The sequence below is a fragment of the Hydra viridissima genome, unplaced genomic scaffold (assembly GCF_058129835.1).
Source record: "Hydra viridissima isolate aposymbiotic clone 2 unplaced genomic scaffold, HvirCarnegie_v1 scaffold_2, whole genome shotgun sequence".
In the NCBI taxonomy this organism is placed as follows: Eukaryota; Metazoa; Cnidaria; class Hydrozoa; order Anthoathecata; family Hydridae; genus Hydra; species Hydra viridissima.
In genome coordinates, this window is record NW_028324301.1 from 20,909,008 (window position 1) to 20,929,042 (window position 20,035).

At 27.6% G+C, this 20,035-nt stretch overlaps 1 protein-coding gene and 1 pseudogene across 2 annotated transcripts; both read left to right on the top strand.

Annotated features, from left to right (window-relative positions):
* The first annotated feature begins 9,492 nt into the window (after positions 1–9,492).
* Positions 9,493–12,654, top strand: LOC145193716 (antizyme inhibitor 2-like). 2 transcript variants are annotated; one of them, XR_016449496.1, is made up of 10 exons: positions 9,493–9,758; positions 10,056–10,145; positions 10,234–10,451; positions 10,531–10,693; positions 10,881–11,013; positions 11,170–11,258; positions 11,355–11,436; positions 11,604–11,748; positions 11,826–12,170; positions 12,247–12,654. XR_016449496.1 is itself a non-coding variant. In XM_090077352.1 (10 exons), the coding sequence occupies exons 3-10, from the start codon at positions 10,235–10,237 to the stop codon at positions 12,469–12,471; spliced, it is 1,338 nt and encodes a 445-aa protein (XP_089933478.1). In that variant the 5' UTR covers positions 9,493–9,758; positions 10,056–10,145; position 10,234; the 3' UTR covers positions 12,472–12,654. The 2 variants fall into 2 exon arrangements, 1 of the variants encoding a protein (XP_089933478.1); XM_090077352.1 differs by having other exon boundaries at positions 11,604–11,687.
* Positions 12,655–17,852: 5,198 nt separating this feature from the next.
* Positions 17,853–19,305, top strand: LOC149892396 (uncharacterized; annotated as a pseudogene).
* Positions 19,306–20,035: the final 730 nt, after the last annotated feature.

Below are 20,035 nucleotides of genomic sequence, written 5' to 3' on the forward strand. Positions count from 1 at the left end.
TTAGAATTTATTTTTCGGATTTCATTTTCATTTCCATCTCCTATTCTTGTTAAATCCTTTTTCTTTAATTTTTTAATTTCCTAAAAAATGAAAATTATTAAGCGAAAACAACTTTTGATCTTATTTCTGCTCATTAACTTTCATTTTTTCTTCTTTCTTTTTCTTTTCAACTCGCGTTGCTTCTTTTGAAGCCAACACGAAAGATATCGTAAACATTTTTCTGATTGTCTTTCGGCAGCCGGAGCGTTGGCCAAAACTTTATATACAAACTAAACCAGGGACAATGATATATTATATATACTAGATGTCAAAAATGTTTTCATTTTCTTTATTTAAAGGTTTGTCGAAAGTTACCTAAACAAATCTTTAATTATATCCACATTTATATTTGATCACTGAAATTGACTTTCTGCTTAATTTATCACTGAGAACTTATTACACAACAATACTCAAATCCTATTGGCATTCCTATCGTCAATTTCTGTTATCAATTCCTATTAATTGCAAAATATTTTGGAGTAAAGAAGCGTTTTAAAACCAAATTTTTGTACGTAATTTTTGTCTTTAAATTAGAAAATGATCAGCAATCGATGGTGTGATATAAAACATATATATATATATATATATATATATATATATATATATATATATATATATATATATTGACATAAAATATTGATAAAGTTCTCTAAACCTGAAAATAGTTTGTAGTTAACAGTAATAAAATAATGTGTCAAACTAAACGATAATAGATTTATTTAGTTTTATTGTTATTGATCACTGACATGATGACCGAGTGATGTTTTTATTAAAACTTCATACTGCAAGCATGGAGATATGTTTGGAAATGTACTTAGCTATGTTAGGGTGTTTGGGTGTTTATGATTGGATTTTTGGTTTTCCCTCAGTGTTGTGTGTGTGTGTGGTTTGTGTATGGTTTGTGTAACGGTGGTTCCTCGTCTTCCAACCATTTAGACCTACATAAAGCTTAACAACAAAGCCTTAATACAATTAAGAACGGTTTAATAATTCCTCAATCGAAATATACACGAAATGATAGTGATACTTACTTATGGTCCGTTTTACTCAATAAATACTCTTAACTATTTACCTCATGGCTATTCTTTTAATATTTACAAATACAAATAGTAATATGCAACCAAACGTGACTCAAAAAACATTCCTTATCCACCTTCGGAACTCATGGCCAAAGTGTCTATTTATATTAGACTTATTTTCACTTTCAAAATCTTCTTTTTCCCTTTTCTCTCTTTTCTAAAACACACTTTTTGATAATTTCTCAAATATTCTCAAAAAAAACTCCATGATCCTCCACAACAAATGGCCAGAAATCCTGCAAAATTTTCTCAACCGTTCTTTTTCTATGAATCTGCAGATGTTCCTTAAATCAGATGTTGTTCTGGCATAGACAATGGATTTTATCTTTGAGTTCGTTTAATATTTTTGTTTCGACCTCTTAGTCATGGTTTTCTAAAACAGGTTTACCAGTTATCCTTTGATTAGTGTTTGTCCCTTGTCACAACTTGTTCATAAAAATATTAGTTACAATTGAGTTTCTGGTCGATAATTCAAAAACATTTTTAAACTTTAACGGTGTAACTGTTTTATTTTTCTTGCAATTGTACATGTGTGTTCACCTGGTTTTTCGGCTGTCTCACATTTTCTTCAATCGAATACATTACATGTCTGATTAAAGTAAAAATTAGTGATCACGTTTATAATTTCTTTCGTTCTCCCACTTTACAACACTGGTTGAAATAATTTTGAGCTTCGTTCTGGACAAAATAATTTTAAGCTTCAAAATGGACGAAGAGGAGAAAATTAGAGGAACTATCAGTAAAGAAAAGTCTTGATAATCTGCTTAGCAGTTAAGAAATGGATGATTTATGGGTAAGGTTATGAAAATCCTTAAAACTTTTAAAGGTGACTCTTTTACAGTTAAGTCATACAGCTCAAAAAAGAACTGGATAACAGACTTTCTAAATATGTATATAATAAATAAACTCTAATATTTCAAATTTGTTTACATTTGATAAAATTATTTCAAATCGACTTCGGCTTATTTATATGAATTTTGCATAGTTCAATCGCTTAACCTTATGACCCTAGGGAAAACTATATGAAGCTTTTGAATGACCAACACAATCTCCAGATCTTAATTAAATTGAAAACATGTGGAAGCATTTGGATCAAAAATTCGAGGCGAAAGAATTAATGACCAAAATGGCCCCCAGCCCGTCATTGAAAAAGAATGAAATATCTCGACTGAAGTTACCAAAAAAACGGTCAATTCTGTGCCAAGGTGACAGGAGGCATTTCGAGAAATGAAAAGTAACCAACAAACTGTTGAAAATATTTTCCATAAATATTTTTGATTTTGTAACTGAGCACAAAATGCTCATAATGTTACAGTTGAAAAAAATGTGTCATTTAAAATAAAAAAAGAGGAAAATTTTTCAAGTAGTTAAAAACTTTTTTTTAATAAGTTATAAAGTGCCAATTTGTAGATGTCTTTGATGATAAAAATCGCTTTTTTTTTTTTTTTTTTTTTGAAGTTTATTAAAATAGAAATTTTTACGCGTTTAAAACTGCAAAGTTTTCCTGTGAAAAGTTTATATTCATGCATAAATTTTAAATTTTTTATGCATAATTTAAAAGTTTCATGCATAAATTTACTATTTAAAACTTGTTGCAAAAATAAGGAAAACAAAACCGAAAAACCAAATCGTCGATGTTTTTAATGTTTTAAATATTTAATGCTGAGCTTTGAATAAAATGTGGGCGCTTTTAGTTTCTTTCGAAATCTCTTAACAAAAGATATCTTAGCTCCTTCTAGTTATCTTAGCTCCTCAAAAGATATCTTAGCTCCTCAAAAGATATCTTAGCTCCTCAAAGATATCTTAGCTCCTCAAATTTTAAAAAAGAGTAAACAATCTTTAAAAATGTTGAAGCTTAAAAGTTTTCGATAAAAGAGTTGTAAGCCTTTAAAGTTGATCCGAGTTCGTTGTTTTTTCCCTATTATTTTCTTTCGCCGACGACGACGGGTAGGCCTAAGTTGCTTAACTATAAACCACAAAACCTAACAACTGTTGTTAAAATTTCTTTGTTTTTTGTTTAAGGAAGATTAACATTTACATATATCACCATTAACATGGCTCTATAGTTATTAGCTACAAACTTAAAATAATGATCAAAAATAAATGTATCTAGTATAAATTTATTACATTAGTCAAATACTACAAACAAAAGCAATTTGAAAACTTGTATAAGGCCTGCCCATTATGCTTAATGATCAGAGTGTGTCATATGTACATATTTAAATCCGCTGTTTGTAAACTTTTGTTGACACATTTTCTGTTATTTTTCTTGCATGCTTACTTTTTAAAAAAGATTTTAAAATTCTTTTATTTTTATAATAAAAAAATTAATATTATGATATCGACTATTACATTTTTGTGATTCGTTTTTTCTTCTCTAACACACCCTGTTCGTTTTTGGCCATTATATATACACTTTACATTACATATTACATTACATATTACATTACATATACACTTTGTAGTACATTTGTATTTCTCCTGTAACACGCACAATCTTTTGTTTATGTTTAGAAATCACACTGTTTTTTAAACCCTTTTATGTCGTTTTTGTTTTCCTAATTTTGCTAAGGAGACTTTTTGGTCTTAATCAGATAAATTAATAACACTAGCCTGCGTCCTTAGCATCTCCATCATTTTTATGTCTCAATTAAAACTTTTCCCTTATTATTCGTTTTTATCTCCACAGTTTTCTGGAAAATATTCAAAATGTGGCTGGAGATAATGCATTTTTATTGGCGTTACATGCGAGACACATTCTGAGCGTCTTTTGTTCTCCAGAAAACCGTCGGTTACTATACTAAATGCTTGACATGCATCTTGTTCAATGGCTTCTATTGTAATTCTATTGTAATTTTTATATTTAACTAGATTTTTTACAGGCTACCAAAAGTTTTCTATAAATATGTTTGAATTTGTCAAGAAAAGCATTTTTCTTTAGCAATTATAATCTTACCTTGGCCACGCAAAAATAGCAGTCTGTAAACTCGGACCATTTCTTCTCTCCACATCAAAGGTACTCCAAATGACAGACAGTTTGTTTTGCTCTCAATCCAGCGCCTTAAGACAACGACACAGGCTTGCAGCACAAATATGGGGCAAAACTTTTGTCTCGATCGCCCAACCTTATTTCGAAATATGTATGGTAAAGGGACTTTACTAATGGACTTATAGTGTATTGCTGATGCCTAAAAAATAACTTCGCATACACATAGCAGAATCTTTTAGGACTGTTTTTACACATTCTATTCATTTTTATGAAATAAAAATTATTTAGCTGATGTATTTGTCTGTTAAAAAAGTGACATTTATGAATAAAGCTTTAGAAATATAATTGAATACTGTTTATAGATATAGAAATACGAGCAAGCGCTACAAAACCACTCGCGCTCGCAGTCAAATGGACATTGAGTTCTCTGATGCCATCTAAAAAACACAGTTTGTATCTCAAAAACTAGAGCTGATTGAGCAATATAAATGCTTGATTCGGGTTTAGATGGCAAATTTCATTCAGAACCTCCAATGAAACCCTTAGGAACATTTTTGACGCAGACAAGAGTAATTTTATAATTGATCATACGATTTCGAAAAATTTTATAGAAGTGTTTTTAATGTCATATATTTTTGTCGAAATTAAAAAGAAAATATTGTTAGTGAATCTCTAAATTTGTGACAGTTTGTAAAATTTATTCAAGTGAGATTTTCTCATTTTATTTAAAGAAATTTTATTGTTGTGCAGAAACGTTTATCCTCTTAAATTAAATCAAAAATAATTTCAAGATTTGTTTTTCGGCATTTTTCGTTTTTTTTCGTTTTTTTTCGGTATTTTTTGGTATTATTCGGTATTACGTATATCAGGAAAAAAAGTCCAATTTCTGCTTTAATATTTAAAAGGAAGACATTTTAATAAAAACCAGGTTGAAATTTATTTTCTTGTAAAGTAGTTATCTTTTTCAGTGGTGGAACTAGAAAGTTTGTTAATTTGGGGTGGGTGGGGAGGTTTTTTTTTTTTTATCTGGGATGAGTGGTGGAGTTTGTTTATTTGAGGTGGATGATGGGATTTGTTGTTTTCAACTTTTTAAGCGAATTTTAGCTTCAACGCATCTTGAATAAATAGTCTTGCGTTTAGCTTTTTAAAAAAAGGTGCGCCTCAAATTTTTTCAAATAGAGAAAAGTTACGTCAGCTTGTTTTAAACAAAGTTTATATTTTGAAGTTAAAAAACGTGTTGCATTTTTAATCATTACTAATTACTTAAAAAAAGTCTTTCATTCTCCTTTTCTAAATTTATTTTTGAGTTTTTATATTTAGAAGATTATCGTATGCTTTATATTTAGAAAGCTATCACATGGTAACTGGGCGGTTATTGTATGTTGGTAATAGGATATTTATGAGGTGTTGAATGAGCAATTTGAGAATAAAACCTGCGCAAAAAACCTAAGATTTATTCTTAAAATTGTGTGAATGTTTGTAAAAACAAAAATGTTTTTTAAAAAATAAAGTTTTTTTATTTTCTAAAAGGTTTACTAAAAACTCCGCTGATTACACAATGTACCAAGATTTTTTTTTAAATATATTTAAAAGTTAAGAAGGATAATCTTCCGGTTTTTTTACTATTATTTTTGTAATATCTTCTATTATCTCTTTTTTGCTACATGATAAAAGATTTTTAATTAAAAAAAAGTTCAGTAGATGTGTTACATTATTCACTGAGTTTATAATGCGTCATTAGCACGAAAAGAAATCTTTACTTTGGAACAAAATTTAATCAATTTTAATCTAGTTCTAACATTTTTATTAAACTTGTAACTCTATAATTGTAATGAAAAAATGTTAAACGCAATGACTTTTTACAATTCTTGTGTTTACGTTGCGTGTTTTACACTAACCATAATAAAACTTTTTATAATATTTTTCCTATCATTTATTTACAATTCTTATCATATTTTTATGACAACAACTAAAGCAATTTCATTTCATAAACAAAAGTAGCAGACAACCAAATGAAATATTTCACAAAACAGTATAGACAAAAATAAATATTTCGGGAAAAAAAAACAAGAAGCAAAACAAAGTATTTGTTTTACCGGAGTCTTTTATATCATAAGAATACTTAAAGGTTAGGTAGAAACTATTTCAAGTATTTCTAGAATTTCTAGAATTACTAGAATTACTAGAATTTATCACACTTTTATATCTTGACAGTATTTGTTTGTTTTTTTTTGGGGTGTTTTATTAGCGCACTTAGTAATGACAGCAAAATTATAACTATTTTTTGAGTCATTTCTAATATACTTATTAATAATATATTTAACACGATAACATAAATTTTTTTTCTCTTTTTAGCTTGTGTTTTTTAAATTCCACTTTACGCGTTTAGGTTCTCATTTATAAGCAGATTATTTGTAAAACGCTAATATTTAAACTGCTTTTCCGCAACAAACGTACTTTTGAACAATTTTGTCATTTTTAAATAGCAGTTTTGAGTGAATTCATTCTTGAGGTTTTTTTTTTTTTTTGCTACTTGTTTTGTCGAAACGTTTTTTTTTGTCGAAACGTTTTTTTTTGTCGAAACGTTTTTTTGTCGAAACGTTTTTTTTGTCGAAACGTTTTTTTGTCGAAACGTTTTGGATCCGAATTTAACGAAATAGTTGTCTTCCTGCAGCGCAAATAAAATCTCTTTTTGGTTTGCATCAGTTTTAAGTAGTAATTTGTGTGGATGGCTTTGTTCAAATCAGTAATGTTTTAGAAATGCATTTAGTGAAAAACATAAAAATTCTCCTTGGTAACCACGTGCTCATGGAATTTTATTTAAAATACTTGTTTTTTTTTTAAAGAAGAAGAAAAGTAAATGTAGAGTTACAAGACTTTGAATCTCTATTCTTATCAAAATGGGAAATGAGATCTCTTTAAATACAAATTTAAAACTAAGCATTTTTTATCTTAATAAATTTTATAATCAGAAACTCAATACCAGGTTCACTCTATACCAGGTTCATTTTAAGACATTTACAAAACGTTCAACCAAAAGCATTCAAATGAAATTTACCGTTATATACCTTGCCATAAAAAGCATTCATAAATAACCTAATAAAAAATTTTTCCAAGGACAAAATAACTTTTTAAATGTTGGGTTTTTTTACCGCGTCTCCTTTGGTGTATATTAGGATTATATTAGTTTGCTTGAGTTTTTTGAAACACTGTGCTATCTAAAAAATAGACTTGTTTTTGTGTAAAAACTGCTGCTTTCAAAAAGGCTTTAACTGGTTTTTTTACGTCATCTAAAAAACAACGACAACAAAGTTCATCAATATCAACCTTATTGTCTGCTGTTCGTGACATTTCTAAGCCATTACTTTAAAGAAAGATTTTTTTAGAGCAGACTGATTATGTAAACGAAAAACATTTTTTTTCTGTAGAAAGCTTTAATAGATAATGAAGACAATAAAAGTATTCTAATTTTTGCAAAAACAGTTTAAATTTAACTTCTTTTTACTATTCACGTGTAAAAGTATATATATATATATATATATATATATATATATATATATATATATATATATATATATATATATATATATATATATATATATATACTTTTAAAAATAAAAGGTTTTGCTAAAAATAGCACTTGATGTTGATAATCATGATTCCTGGTTGATAGAAAAATATCATTAAGTAGAAATAAGATACTCGACACGTTGTTCCCTAAATAAAAGAAAATCATGAAAAACCTTCTTGCTGCATAGATCGCCTACTAAACGTTTGTTATGGTAATTTCAAGACTTGGTGAAATTTTTGCAAAAATATTTTTAAATAGAAGGCTCAACATGCTCACAATCACAGGGATCGGAAAGAGAATTATACGAGAGATGAGATTATACAAGATGAGCAGAAATTATTCCCCAGGTTTATCATTTTTTTCATACGCAACTGTGAGCATTGTTTTTTGGCAGGGTAAGAAACGAGGGGTAAAAGGGTTAAGTAACAGGAAAAGTAATCGTTTTAATGAACAGGATTAAATATTTACTTAAAATATGAAAATACAAGCGTTGATTGAAACATAAATATGAAGCTGCAAGCGTTGGTTGAAACATAAATATAAAATATTCTGTTAATAGAAAAAAACCTTTTTCCAGAAATTGAATCCAATTCAATCAAATAATAAATGCAAACGTGATCAATAAATAAAAATGACGGAAGAATCGTGATTAATTTTGAGAAACAAGCATACTAATCCAATTGAAATGTTTTCTTCTTTGGGGGCGAGCAGATGTTTTTTCTAGAACTTTTTAGAAAACTCTGAAACAACAACATTAACTGAGTGATAAATTTGGAATTTATTTTTACTCTTAAATTTACCACAGACTTTTCAGTCGAGCGTCATAAAATACTCGTTAAAAACATAAACATATATTTTTTCACCTTTTCGTCTTCTGTTTATCAGAAGTAAAAAAAAAAAAAAAAAAAATTAAAATGGAGAAATTTTAAAATGGCAATAAAATAAAAGTAGCCTTTATCATTAATACGTCACGAAAAGAGATTTGTAAATATTTTCTGTACTTCCAAGTTAAACTAGAAAAATGTTTATCGATTTTTTTCCTCAAAACAGATGACATCATCATTCTTTTATATCACTTACAATATGCAGCGTTATCTTATAAAAATGTGATGATTGTCGCAAAAAAAATATTTATAGAGAAATAAATCGTGCGAATAAAAAGTATCACAAAAAGGTGTGAATAAAAAGTTATCAATTTATCTGGTCGCACTCCAAAACCTCGATCTCTATTTTGATCTATTGAAACCTTTTTTCTTTTTTTTTTTTTCTCTCAACTTAACGCGCATATTTTTATAAATAAAAGTTTAACATCTAAAAATGATCGTTTAAAAGTAAGCACATTTCTAATGAACTGGATAATGATAACTATTAACTGCAAAATTAAGACTTAATTAATTGTTAAGGATTAAGAAATTATCATCTGCATATTGCCCCTCAAGGAAATGAATAAGTGATATATATATATATATATATATATATATATATATATATATATATATATATATATATATATATATATATATATATATATATATATATATATGTAACCGTATGTGTTAGTGTATTTATCATTGTTGATCACAACGAAGCTTGACATTTGTTAAATGAATAGAAAAAGCATAAGGCGTTTTTTATAATCTGCGTGAAATGTTATTTTTGGTAACTTAACTACTAAATATAAATAAAATTTGTGAATTATCTCCTATAGGATTGGTAAATATAAAACTAGTCTTACCAGATTAAACTAGTTAGATTTCCTGATTAACATATGTTTTCTATTATCTAATACCTATCCAGTACAGTTTTTTTAGATTGAATTTTATTGTTATCTACACCCAAAATAATCGTGTTTGGTGTTACTCTGTCTATTATCACTGAACCATTCATGTAAAATCACGTGGAAATAAGTTATATTTAAAGAAATCACGTGTCATACTCAATAACATATAAAAAAGAATTCCGACACAAAATTTTCAGTAAGGCAAGGAAACGAGTAACTAATACAGATCTCATATTTTCTTTCGCTTCTTTGAAAATTCTTCGTCAAAACACCCGAAGGCAGTTCACCATTTGTGAACTTGTAAGTTGGATTATATTATGCTGATTATTTGTCGTTGTTAGCATTTTTAAAATTAAAAAGCGCAAAAAGTTCGGCTTTTATTCACTTTTATTTAAAAACCAAAACACATTTTTGTATTTTTTATGTTAGAATGAATGTAGATGTAGTTGCTGTTGTACTTAGCATTAACCGTTAAATAAATTTTTTTTCTCCAAATTATGTACTTTATTATGGATTTTAATACATTTTATATCCAAGTATGTAATATTTCATATTTTGATATCTACCGGAAATTTACACTCAAATATAAATTTTTAGGGCCACAGGCCAGTTTTAATCATTTGGGCGCACGACTCGTGGGATTCTGCTTATAAAGGGTTTAGCTAGCATTTGCTAAGCAAGATTCAGGTACACTATGATATTTAAGTACATAAATTTGTTTAAGTTTTCTTGTGGCAAGTTTTATTTTTCCAATTATTTTTTATTACTTTTTCAGGATGAACAGTGTCACAATGAAACTGAGTACAGTTCATAAAGACTCTGTTATCAATGTTTGTAATGATGATTTCAATATGAGAGATTTTCTACGTTTGAAAACTAACTCAAGTGGGCGTGAATATAAAGATGATCCTTTTTATGTGTGCAATCTTGATGACATAGTGAAGAAGTATTGGAAGTTTCAAGAATATTTACCACAAGTGCAGCCTTTTTTTGGTAAATAAATTATCCATTAATAAAAAGAATCTTATAACTGATAAGTATGAAATAGTGTTACTGAATTATTTTTTTTTAGCTGTTAAATGTAATCCAGACCCAGTGGTGATAGCTTTGCTAGCACATCTTGGAGTTAATTTTGACTGCGCAAGCAAGGGTGAAATAAAAGCTGTCCTTGATTTGGGTGTTGACTCTGAAAGAATTATTTTTGCTAATCCATGCAAGCAAACATCATTTATTAAGTATGTTTGTTAAAGTTATTTAATTTTTTTTATTTATAAGAATGCCTAAACCTTGTAAGATTATTTAAAAAAAAAAAAAAATTACAAAAGTACTTTGGAAAAATACAATAAAACAATTTCTTAAAGATCATATTGTTATTGGGTTGTTTTGTTTAGTATTTAAAATACATCAATGATAAATATTTAGATATGCAAATGAGAAAAATGTTAAGAAAATGACCTTTGACAATGAAGCAGAGCTCTATAAGATTAAGCAACATTTCCCAAATGCAGAGCTTGTTATACGAATCAAGGTAGATGACTCTAAGTCATCTTGTCAGGTAAGTTGAAAATACTCTGATAAAATCTTACACATTTATACCAAATATACCAAATATTTTTTATGTTTTTAACCATTTTTTAAACATAAATATTATGGTTATGTAACTCAAGATAAATATTATTTATTAATGAGTTTAATGTCTGGTTTTGTTTAGTTTGGAATAAAATTTGGTGCAAGTCTCGAAAGTGCAGAAAAATTACTTCAAGTTGCTAAAGAACTTGATTTAAATGTTATAGGTGTCAGGTACACTAATTTAGTTGTGCTTTTAATCAAATTTTTTTTTTTTTTTTTTTTTTTTTTTTTTTTTGACTGCTTTGAAATTTAAAACTTTATATTTAGTTTTCATGTTGGAAGTGGATGTTATGATGCCTCCTTATACTATGATGCTGTGAAATTGGCAGCCACAGTTTTTGAGCAAGCAGTAAGTAAATAACAAAGTTTGTTAGTGTGAAGATATAAGATAAAGTTATGAATCACTTGAAAATTTTGAATATAAAACAGCTTTTTTTTTTTTTTTTTTTTTTTTTTTTTTTTTTTTTTTTTTTACTCTGTAAGTTTTTTTTCTTAGACCAAATTTGTATTTTTAAGGAAAATCTTGGCTTCAATTTTACTTTGCTGGACATTGGTGGTGGATTTCCTGGTGTTGAGGGAGGAAAGATTTCTTTTGAATTAGTAAGTTCTATTTCATAGCTGGAAAAATGGTGCTGATGGTGGAAAACATTAATTTAAAATTGTAAGTTTTTTTTTATATCATACTATAATGGTTAAGTTTTAACTAATACATATTAATTGAAAATTAACTTGTTACAGACTGCTGCTCAGCTCAACCTGGGAATTGCCAAGTTTTTCCCTCCTGAGAGAAATGTGAACATAATTGCTGAACCAGGCCGATATTTTGTTGCATCTGCATTCACATTATCTTGTAATGTTACATCCGTCAGGGAGGTGAGCATTAACAAAAATGCTCCTCCTGGGTTTATGTACTATCTAAATGATGGAGTTTATGGTTCTTTCAACTGCATTTTATTTGACCATCAATCGCCTTCACCTTTAACTCTTCATGAAACAGATAATTGCACTCGATTCAAGTGTAGTCTTTGGGGACCAACATGTGATTCAATGGATTGCATATCTAAAGAAACCTACTTGCCTAAAGTAAGTTTCTTGTTTGCACATTAAGGTTTTTAAAGTTTTTATTATATTATGATTAAATTATACCTTACTTTCATAGCTTTCAATTGGCGATTGGCTATATTTTGAAAATATGGGAGCTTACACAATTGCTCCATCAATAAGATTTAATGGCTTCAAGCCTCCGGTTGTTTTCTACATGTGCACGCAAAGCATGTATGAGGATTTATCTCCAACTGATATGGTTACCTCTGTTATGAAGTGTGGACCTCTTAAAAATCTTCTTGTTCCAACATCTATTGAACATGTTTCAGTATTAGTTTAAGCAATGTTTTTATTTAACTTGCGTTGCTACTGGTTACAGTGTGCTACTGGTTTAGTAAAAGACGTTGTGAATCTCATTTAAAAGGTTTTAAAGTTATTTTGAAATTTAAAGAATCTTCAAGAAATATTATGAAGACGTTATGTCTGATGTAAACTATTTCAAAGAAAATAAATTTTAATTTTAGAGTTTTTTAAATCTCTCATCTAAAAAATTTGTTAAGCCTCTCTGATTTCATTTGAAACTTAATATCTCCATTCCGTTAATATGTAAATTAGAAATTTTCGATTACCTAGACCTTGAAGGAAAAAATCATACAGTTTTAAATCCGCTACAAGAACTCGTCATGCTGTGAAATTAAGAAAAATCTATAAATGAAAGTTTGAAATGACTCAGGCTAATGTCAACTGAATTACTATGAGCAACCTTGTCTTCTTAAGTCAACATGTTATTCTGCGTTTAAACGTAAAATTTAGCAAAAGCGTTAAGTGTAACCTTTTCGCACTAAAAAATATAAATAACAATGTTGTTTTTTGCAGTCTGAAAAATTTCTCTGATCGCGCCTACATGCTGACCGTTTTCAACATTCCATGCCTTTGAAAAACATCAATTTTACATCATAAAATGTATTCTATTTAAAACCACGGTCAAAATTATAGATGTTTACTAGAGTTTTTTCAGTGTGGAACTTTATGAGAATGTAAAATGTTATGTATTGAAGGGGACTTCGTTTATAAACTCTTATGTGAATTATGCAAACAGCTTGCGCAAGTGTTTGCAAAAACTAGAACACTCACTTGGTTACTGATACTGACAAATTATTTTTCACACTATATAGCAATACTGTAGCATGATAATATCAGTATTGCCGAATGGGAAAAAAATTTGATTGGGTATGTTGTTTTTCAGCACGTATTTAAATACAAATTTTGTATGTCCAAAAGTACAAATTTGAGTCAAAATGCTCTAGATTACATTATGAACTGCACTTTAAATTCAGAGAGGAAGTGGGTAAAGTATTTAGTCTCCACTATACCGTCCGTAATAGCCAAAAGTTTACTTTGCTTCTTAAAAAAAATCTTCTATGCTTTTTATCCTTCTTGAATGTTGATTTGATGGTTATGGTAAATTGGCTGATCAAATTGTTTTGGTGCTATGGCTTTCGGTTGTAAACTATTTAACGGGTATTTTCTCTAAATCAAAATGTATCAGTATTTTCTCGAAAACTTGAAAATTATTATACGAAACGTATCAGAATCACAAAAGAACAAGATAATCAAGTCAAACTCTGGAAAAGTGAAACAACCAGTCGTTCTCAATTAGAATTTAGTTTTATAATTCACTTTGAAGTGCAGCTGTTGTCATGTGTAAGAGAAAATTCCGTTTCAAAACGTCAAAAATATTTTAATTTACTAAGGACCCCCAGAATTACCGAAACAAGAGAATAAAAACAAAAATTCTACTACTTGTCATTCATAAATATTAAATATTTATAAAAAAACGCTTTAAAGATTCTGAAATTCCCAAAATAGAAAAACATCCGCATTCAGAAAACATCTGCTTACTCAAAGAAACACGAAGAATTTCTCTTAGAAAATCAGAGTTTTGAGTAACGCTTACTTTCTTTAAATTGTATAAAAATAGAACCTAATACCTTTCGGTTTTACAACTTAAAAAAATTTCAATGTTTCCATTCTTTCCTGTGTGTTTTGAATAATTTGGCGCCGCATTGATACCTGTGTTTTGAATAATTTGGCGCCGCATTTCAAGCACTAAATAAGTTTTAGAATTTTCCGGATTTAAGGTCGTTTTTAACTTAAAATTTACATTGATTTTAACTTTTTACGAAATTTCGTGTGAAGTTTTCAAATTAATTTTCAAAAACTTTTTTCCGATTCGGACAGAGCTCCAGTTTAGAGCCTGCCGAAATTCATTTGAACATTGAGGCTTTTAACTTGAATAGTTATTAGCAACCAATAGATAAACATAAAGTCACATTTGCTTTAAACAATCTTCCTGTATTATAACAAAGTTTTCTGGTTTGGATGACGTTTTTTGGTTTCAAAAAATGACACAACACAAAAATTTAACTAAAAATACTTTTTGAATGTCCAGAGATTAAAAACGCAATTTTTGCTTTGAATAAATTTTTCATTAAAAAGTTTACAAGTTGATAAAAAAAAAAAAAAAAAAAAAAAAAACATCAATGCTGCAGTAAAAAATTGGAGAAATCGGCCTATATACCCACATTGCCCTCCTAATTTTATTGCCACTGAGTCTGAGTAGACCTTAACTTTGTCTAAATAATCCAAATCCAAATTTTTTAGAGACCAGAGGACTTTAACTGTATTTTTTTATGTTTTGTGCAAAAGGTTATAAGAATGTATTTTTTTCATGTTTTGAATCAAAGTTGCTCTCATTCTTTTTATAAAATCTTGTTTGTCAAAAAAATGAGTTAAAAGTTCCAATGCATCCTCCTTTTGTAACTCATAAATCCGGATTGATATGTAAATTTTAGTAAAATATCTACTTTCATTACTCTGATATCGTAGACCGATTTGTAACTGTGACCAAAACATAAGTGAAAAAACTTTTTCGTAACTCTGACATGTTGGCGGATTTTATGCCCCTAAACGCAAACCTTTTCGGTTAATCTAATTATGAATTTTTAAAACTTGTTTTTAGTAAACATCGACGTTTAGTTTTTAGGCTTTTAACAAATAATAATGAATGCTTTAAAAAATTTCTACATGAGTCCTTTGAAATAAATTGAACTTAAAATAATTTTTATGTTTAGACATTAAAATAAAAAGATTCATAAAAAAAAGAAAAAAATTTCGTTTAAATAAGATGAAATTAATGGTTTCCATGTATTAATAACAGATTTTATAACCTTGTAATTTAAGGCGTCTGAAAAACTTTGGTCAAATATTCTCGAAACTCTTGCGAATCGGTTTCCGTTGCCAAAGTATGTAAGTGAGCATGCGGCGTAAATATTTTTCCAGTTTTTTCCGTAAATAAAATTATAAATGATTTCATATTCGGTTAAAAGTCGGTGATGCAAAAAATAATTTTTTAATAAGTTGTTTATTGACAAATACTTCCTAACAACTTTTTAACTACAAAATCTTTTAAGTAAAAAATCTTGAGTAAATATAAATTTTAGTTAATTTTTTACTAATATTTTCAATTAAAAAAACATTTTTCGTTGTTATGGTGATTGCTGCCATCTTACATCTAAACAAAAGTTTAAACCTTTGTAACTTTTTCAGTACATCTTTTTTTATTACATTTTATAGCATACTAATATATTATTACTATTACTATTATTATTATTATTATTATTATTATTATTATTATTATTATTATTATTATTATTATTATTATTATTATTATTATTAGTATTTTTATTATTTTTATTATTATTATTAATATCATTATTATTATTATTATTATTATTATTATTATTATTATTATTATTATCATTATTATTATTATTATTATTATTATTATTATTATTATTATTATTATTATTATTATTATTACTATTATTATTATTATTATTATTATTATTAATATTATTATTATTATTATTATTATTATTATTATTATTATTATTATTATTATTATTATTATTATTATTATTATTATTATTGTTATTATTATTATTATTATTATTATTATTATTATTATTATTATTATTATTATTATTATTATTATTATTATTATTATTATTATTATTATTATTATTGTTATTATTATTATTATTATTATTATTATTATTATTATTATTATTATTATTATTATTATTATTATTATTATTATTATTATTATTGTTAATATTATTAATATTATTATTATTAGCATGTTATTGCAGTTTTATGTCGACTAGAAAAAGCAACATAAAGTAAAATTTTTTTGTATTTTTGTAATTCATTCAAGATACTGCAAAATCATAGAATCGTTTAATAAAATCGTAGAATTATTTAATAAAATTTTTTGACTTGTCGTTTGATCAGAACAACAAAATTGTTTAAATCACAGTTACTATCAAATAGAAAAATATTGATCACCTCCGTGATTTAAAAAGAGTCGTTGTTTAAAACTCGCATTGTTCCACTTCAGATTTCAATTTTTGTTGAAAAAACTCTAACTCGCGAGGTTAGAATTATTTTGTTCTATCTTCCATTTTAAAAGTTGGGAGAAAATGATTTAATAACTTTAGTTAGTAATAATAACTTTTAAAATACGCATTATTTTATAAATTTTTTTCTAAATAATTTGCTTGAACATAAATTATTTAAAGTATAAGCTATTATTTCTTTAAAAATTAGAGCTAAAGATTTAAACAATTTTTACTTTTAGAAAAAATCAATAACTTTCTCTCAACGTTTAAACTTGGAGATAGAACAAAATAATTCTAACCTCGCAAACTGTTACACTATGAAGCGAAAAGCTCAAAAAGTGGCCATAAGTGGAATTTTTTTAATACACCATTTTCATTAATTTTTTTTTACGACTTATTAGAAAAAATTTCAAATGATAAGAAAAATATATATTTTGGTTCTCTCATGTGTACTATCCTAGTCAGAGAATTGGAACAATAATTTTACAAAAACGTTTATTACTTTACAAAATTTTGAGTTTTGAACGCGTTTTGACCATTTCGATCCATCAAATATGAAAATAAAAACGACGTTTTTTTTAACAGTTGATTTCAGTAACCACGTAATTAAGCTTTAAATTGCTGCAATTAAGAAAAAAATAAAACAGTTTTTTAAAATGTTATTACACAAAAATTACACTTAGTAGAAAAAACAGTTATACTCCCATTGTGAGGCACAACCGCACCCCAGTGGCGGACTGGGCCGGCGGGACACCGGGACATTTCCCGGTGGGCCGGTCGAACAACATTTAAAATACATCTTATAAATTTATTAAAATTGTTAAAATTACAAAATTTTAAATTTTTTAGATTGCATTTTAAAAAAAAAAAAAATTAAGAACGGTGTTGGCAGATCTTATTCTCATTTTTAATATTGCTACTCTCTAAATATGACGCTGTTTTAAAATTACATTTATCAAGAGTCATCAAAGAAAAGAAGACAAATAATGAAACGTCTGCGAGAACTAAAGGTAGAGGCAGTTTCATTTCATTAATTTCAAAATCTACTATTAACCAGGTAATTTTGGCCAGTGGAAAATTAATTCAAGATAGCATTTTGTTAGATATACAGGAAGGAGGTATTTTTTCTTTGCAAATTGACACCACACAGGACATAACACAAAAGGATCAGTGCTCAATTGTTGTCCGATATGTAAAGGGAAATATTTATGAACGTGTAGTAGCTGTTTTAAATTGCAAATCGTCTACAGGGAAAGACATGCGCAATTTAATTAGTACTTTTATTAAAAACGGTGGATTACATATTAAAAATTGTATCGGTAATTCGACAGACGGAGCAGCAAACATGCGTGCACAGTATAATGGCTTCACCAGTTGGTTAAGTAAAGAATCGCCTGGTCAAATTCACGTTTGGTGTTATGCCCACGTATTTAATTTAGTTGTCACAGATGCTACTAGTTCGGTAATTGAAGGTACTTCTTTCTTTCAATTACTCAACTCGTGTGCCGTATTTCTAAGAGAATCTTATCAATGTATGGATGTTTGGGAAAACACCAGTGTAAAAATAAGGTATCAGAGGCTTAACGTTATAGGTGAAACAAGATGGTCAGCTAAAGAAACAGCACTTAAAAAATTTTTTGGGCATTATGATAACAAAGAAACCTCATTATATGTAGACTTATTGATAACTTTGAACTATTTTGTGTCTAACGTATCTTTCAATGCTCAAATTAGACACACTGCATCAACACTAATGGAGTCTATTGAAATTTAAAGTTATACTTACAGCGCATATTTATTTAAAAATTTTTCAATATATTGGACCGTTATCTAAATATTTACAAACCAGCAATTTAAATTATTTAACAGCTTATAACATGGTAACTTCCACATTAAATTCGTTAAAAAAATTTTCACGCGATTTTAGTAATGTAAAAGAAAAGTCAAATTCATTTGCTAAACATGCGAATACACTACTTGAAGAGGAAAATTGTGAAATAATTGTCGAACAAGATATACCAGAACAGAGATTTAGACGACGAAAGAGAATGCCCGACGAAATAACCGAAGATCATGAATTTCAAAACCCAATCGAAAAATATAAAATAACCACGTTTAACGTAATTATGGATACCACAATAAATACTATAGAAAACCGTTTTAAAAATCATGGAAAATTATATGCAGACATGGCAATATTAGACCCTAAAAATTTTACCGACAGTTAATGTTCAGAAAACAGTTTAGAAGAGCTCAGTAAATTACTAGTAAAATATCGTAAAACAACTACAGCGTCAAATTTAAGGGAGGAATTAACTGATTTAATGACAAAATGGGACGACTTTAAAATATCTATGCAAGATATAACACCGATGAATTAACTGATTCAGATTCAGAAATAATAAGTGAAGTATGCCTCAAAAACAAAAAGAGTTGCAAAAATTGTATTTATTGCTGTTTTAATTTCTTGGCTAAATATAATTTATATAGCAAAGTATACAGCAATTTTTATTTTGCATATAAATTTATTTAACATTAAAACTACGTTCACAAGCAAGTAGCTTGTGAACGTAGTTTTTCCAAATTAAAAATTATAAAAAATAGACTCAGATCTTCCTTGTCACAAGATAATTTGCAGTTTTTGATGCTTATGGCGATAGAGAAGGATATTTTGGTTAACTTAAATAATTATACAATAATAGATAAAATAAGAGAAAATGCTCCTGGTTTTAGTAAATATTTAAATGGTTAAGAATCTTTTGTTTATTTATTTTTTATTAAGCATGTATTTATATGTAATATTATATTAAAATGTTATATTATATTGTTTTTTTTTTTTGAGGCCGGTCCACTTGGGGTTTCCCGGGCCGCTCAAATTTGCCAGTCCGCTACTGCCGCACCCTCACATAAATCGTTAGGGGTACCCTTTCGTAGTACATTTTCTTTATAATTGTCACAGCTCAGATTATTTGCTGATTTTGTTGCACGTTTGCATACTGTGTAGGCATTCTTTGTGTTTACAGTCTGAGTTTTCTCATTCGAAATACTTACAATTTCCGTTGGTGTAGCATTTTTTGTTTCTGCAGTCATGGCAACTGATGTCTTCTTATATCCCAATTCCTTCTTCATTACTGATTCAATAGCTGCTTTCATGAAATTTTCTTCTTAAGATTGTCGATTAGTAAGACGTTTGTATTTTCTAGCCATATTAAGTAACCGTATGATAAAATAACAATTCAAAAAATACCAAGTTATTAATATAATTTGTTACGTTCTCAATCGAAGAAATAAATAATTACATACCTACATTATATAATAATATAATAATCACCAGATATACATAAATATAACAAGATATCGATTTATACTCTTAGCTTTATATTTTAATCAAAAACTCATAAAAAATAAATAAAAAATACGAAATCTAATTTTCAACTTCTC

Bases quoted from the DNA above. Each gene is read 5' to 3' on its own strand.
- LOC145193716 (XM_090077352.1), top strand. From the start codon at position 10,235: ATGAACAGTGTCACAATGAAACTGAGTACAGTTCATAAAGACTCTGTT. The intron at 11,014-11,169 runs GTAAGTTGAAAA...GGTTTTGTTTAG, and splicing joins ACTCTAAGTCATCTTGTCAG to TTTGGAATAAAATTTGGTGC. The intron at 11,437-11,603 runs GTAAGTAAATAA...TGTATTTTTAAG, and splicing joins CCACAGTTTTTGAGCAAGCA to GAAAATCTTGGCTTCAATTT.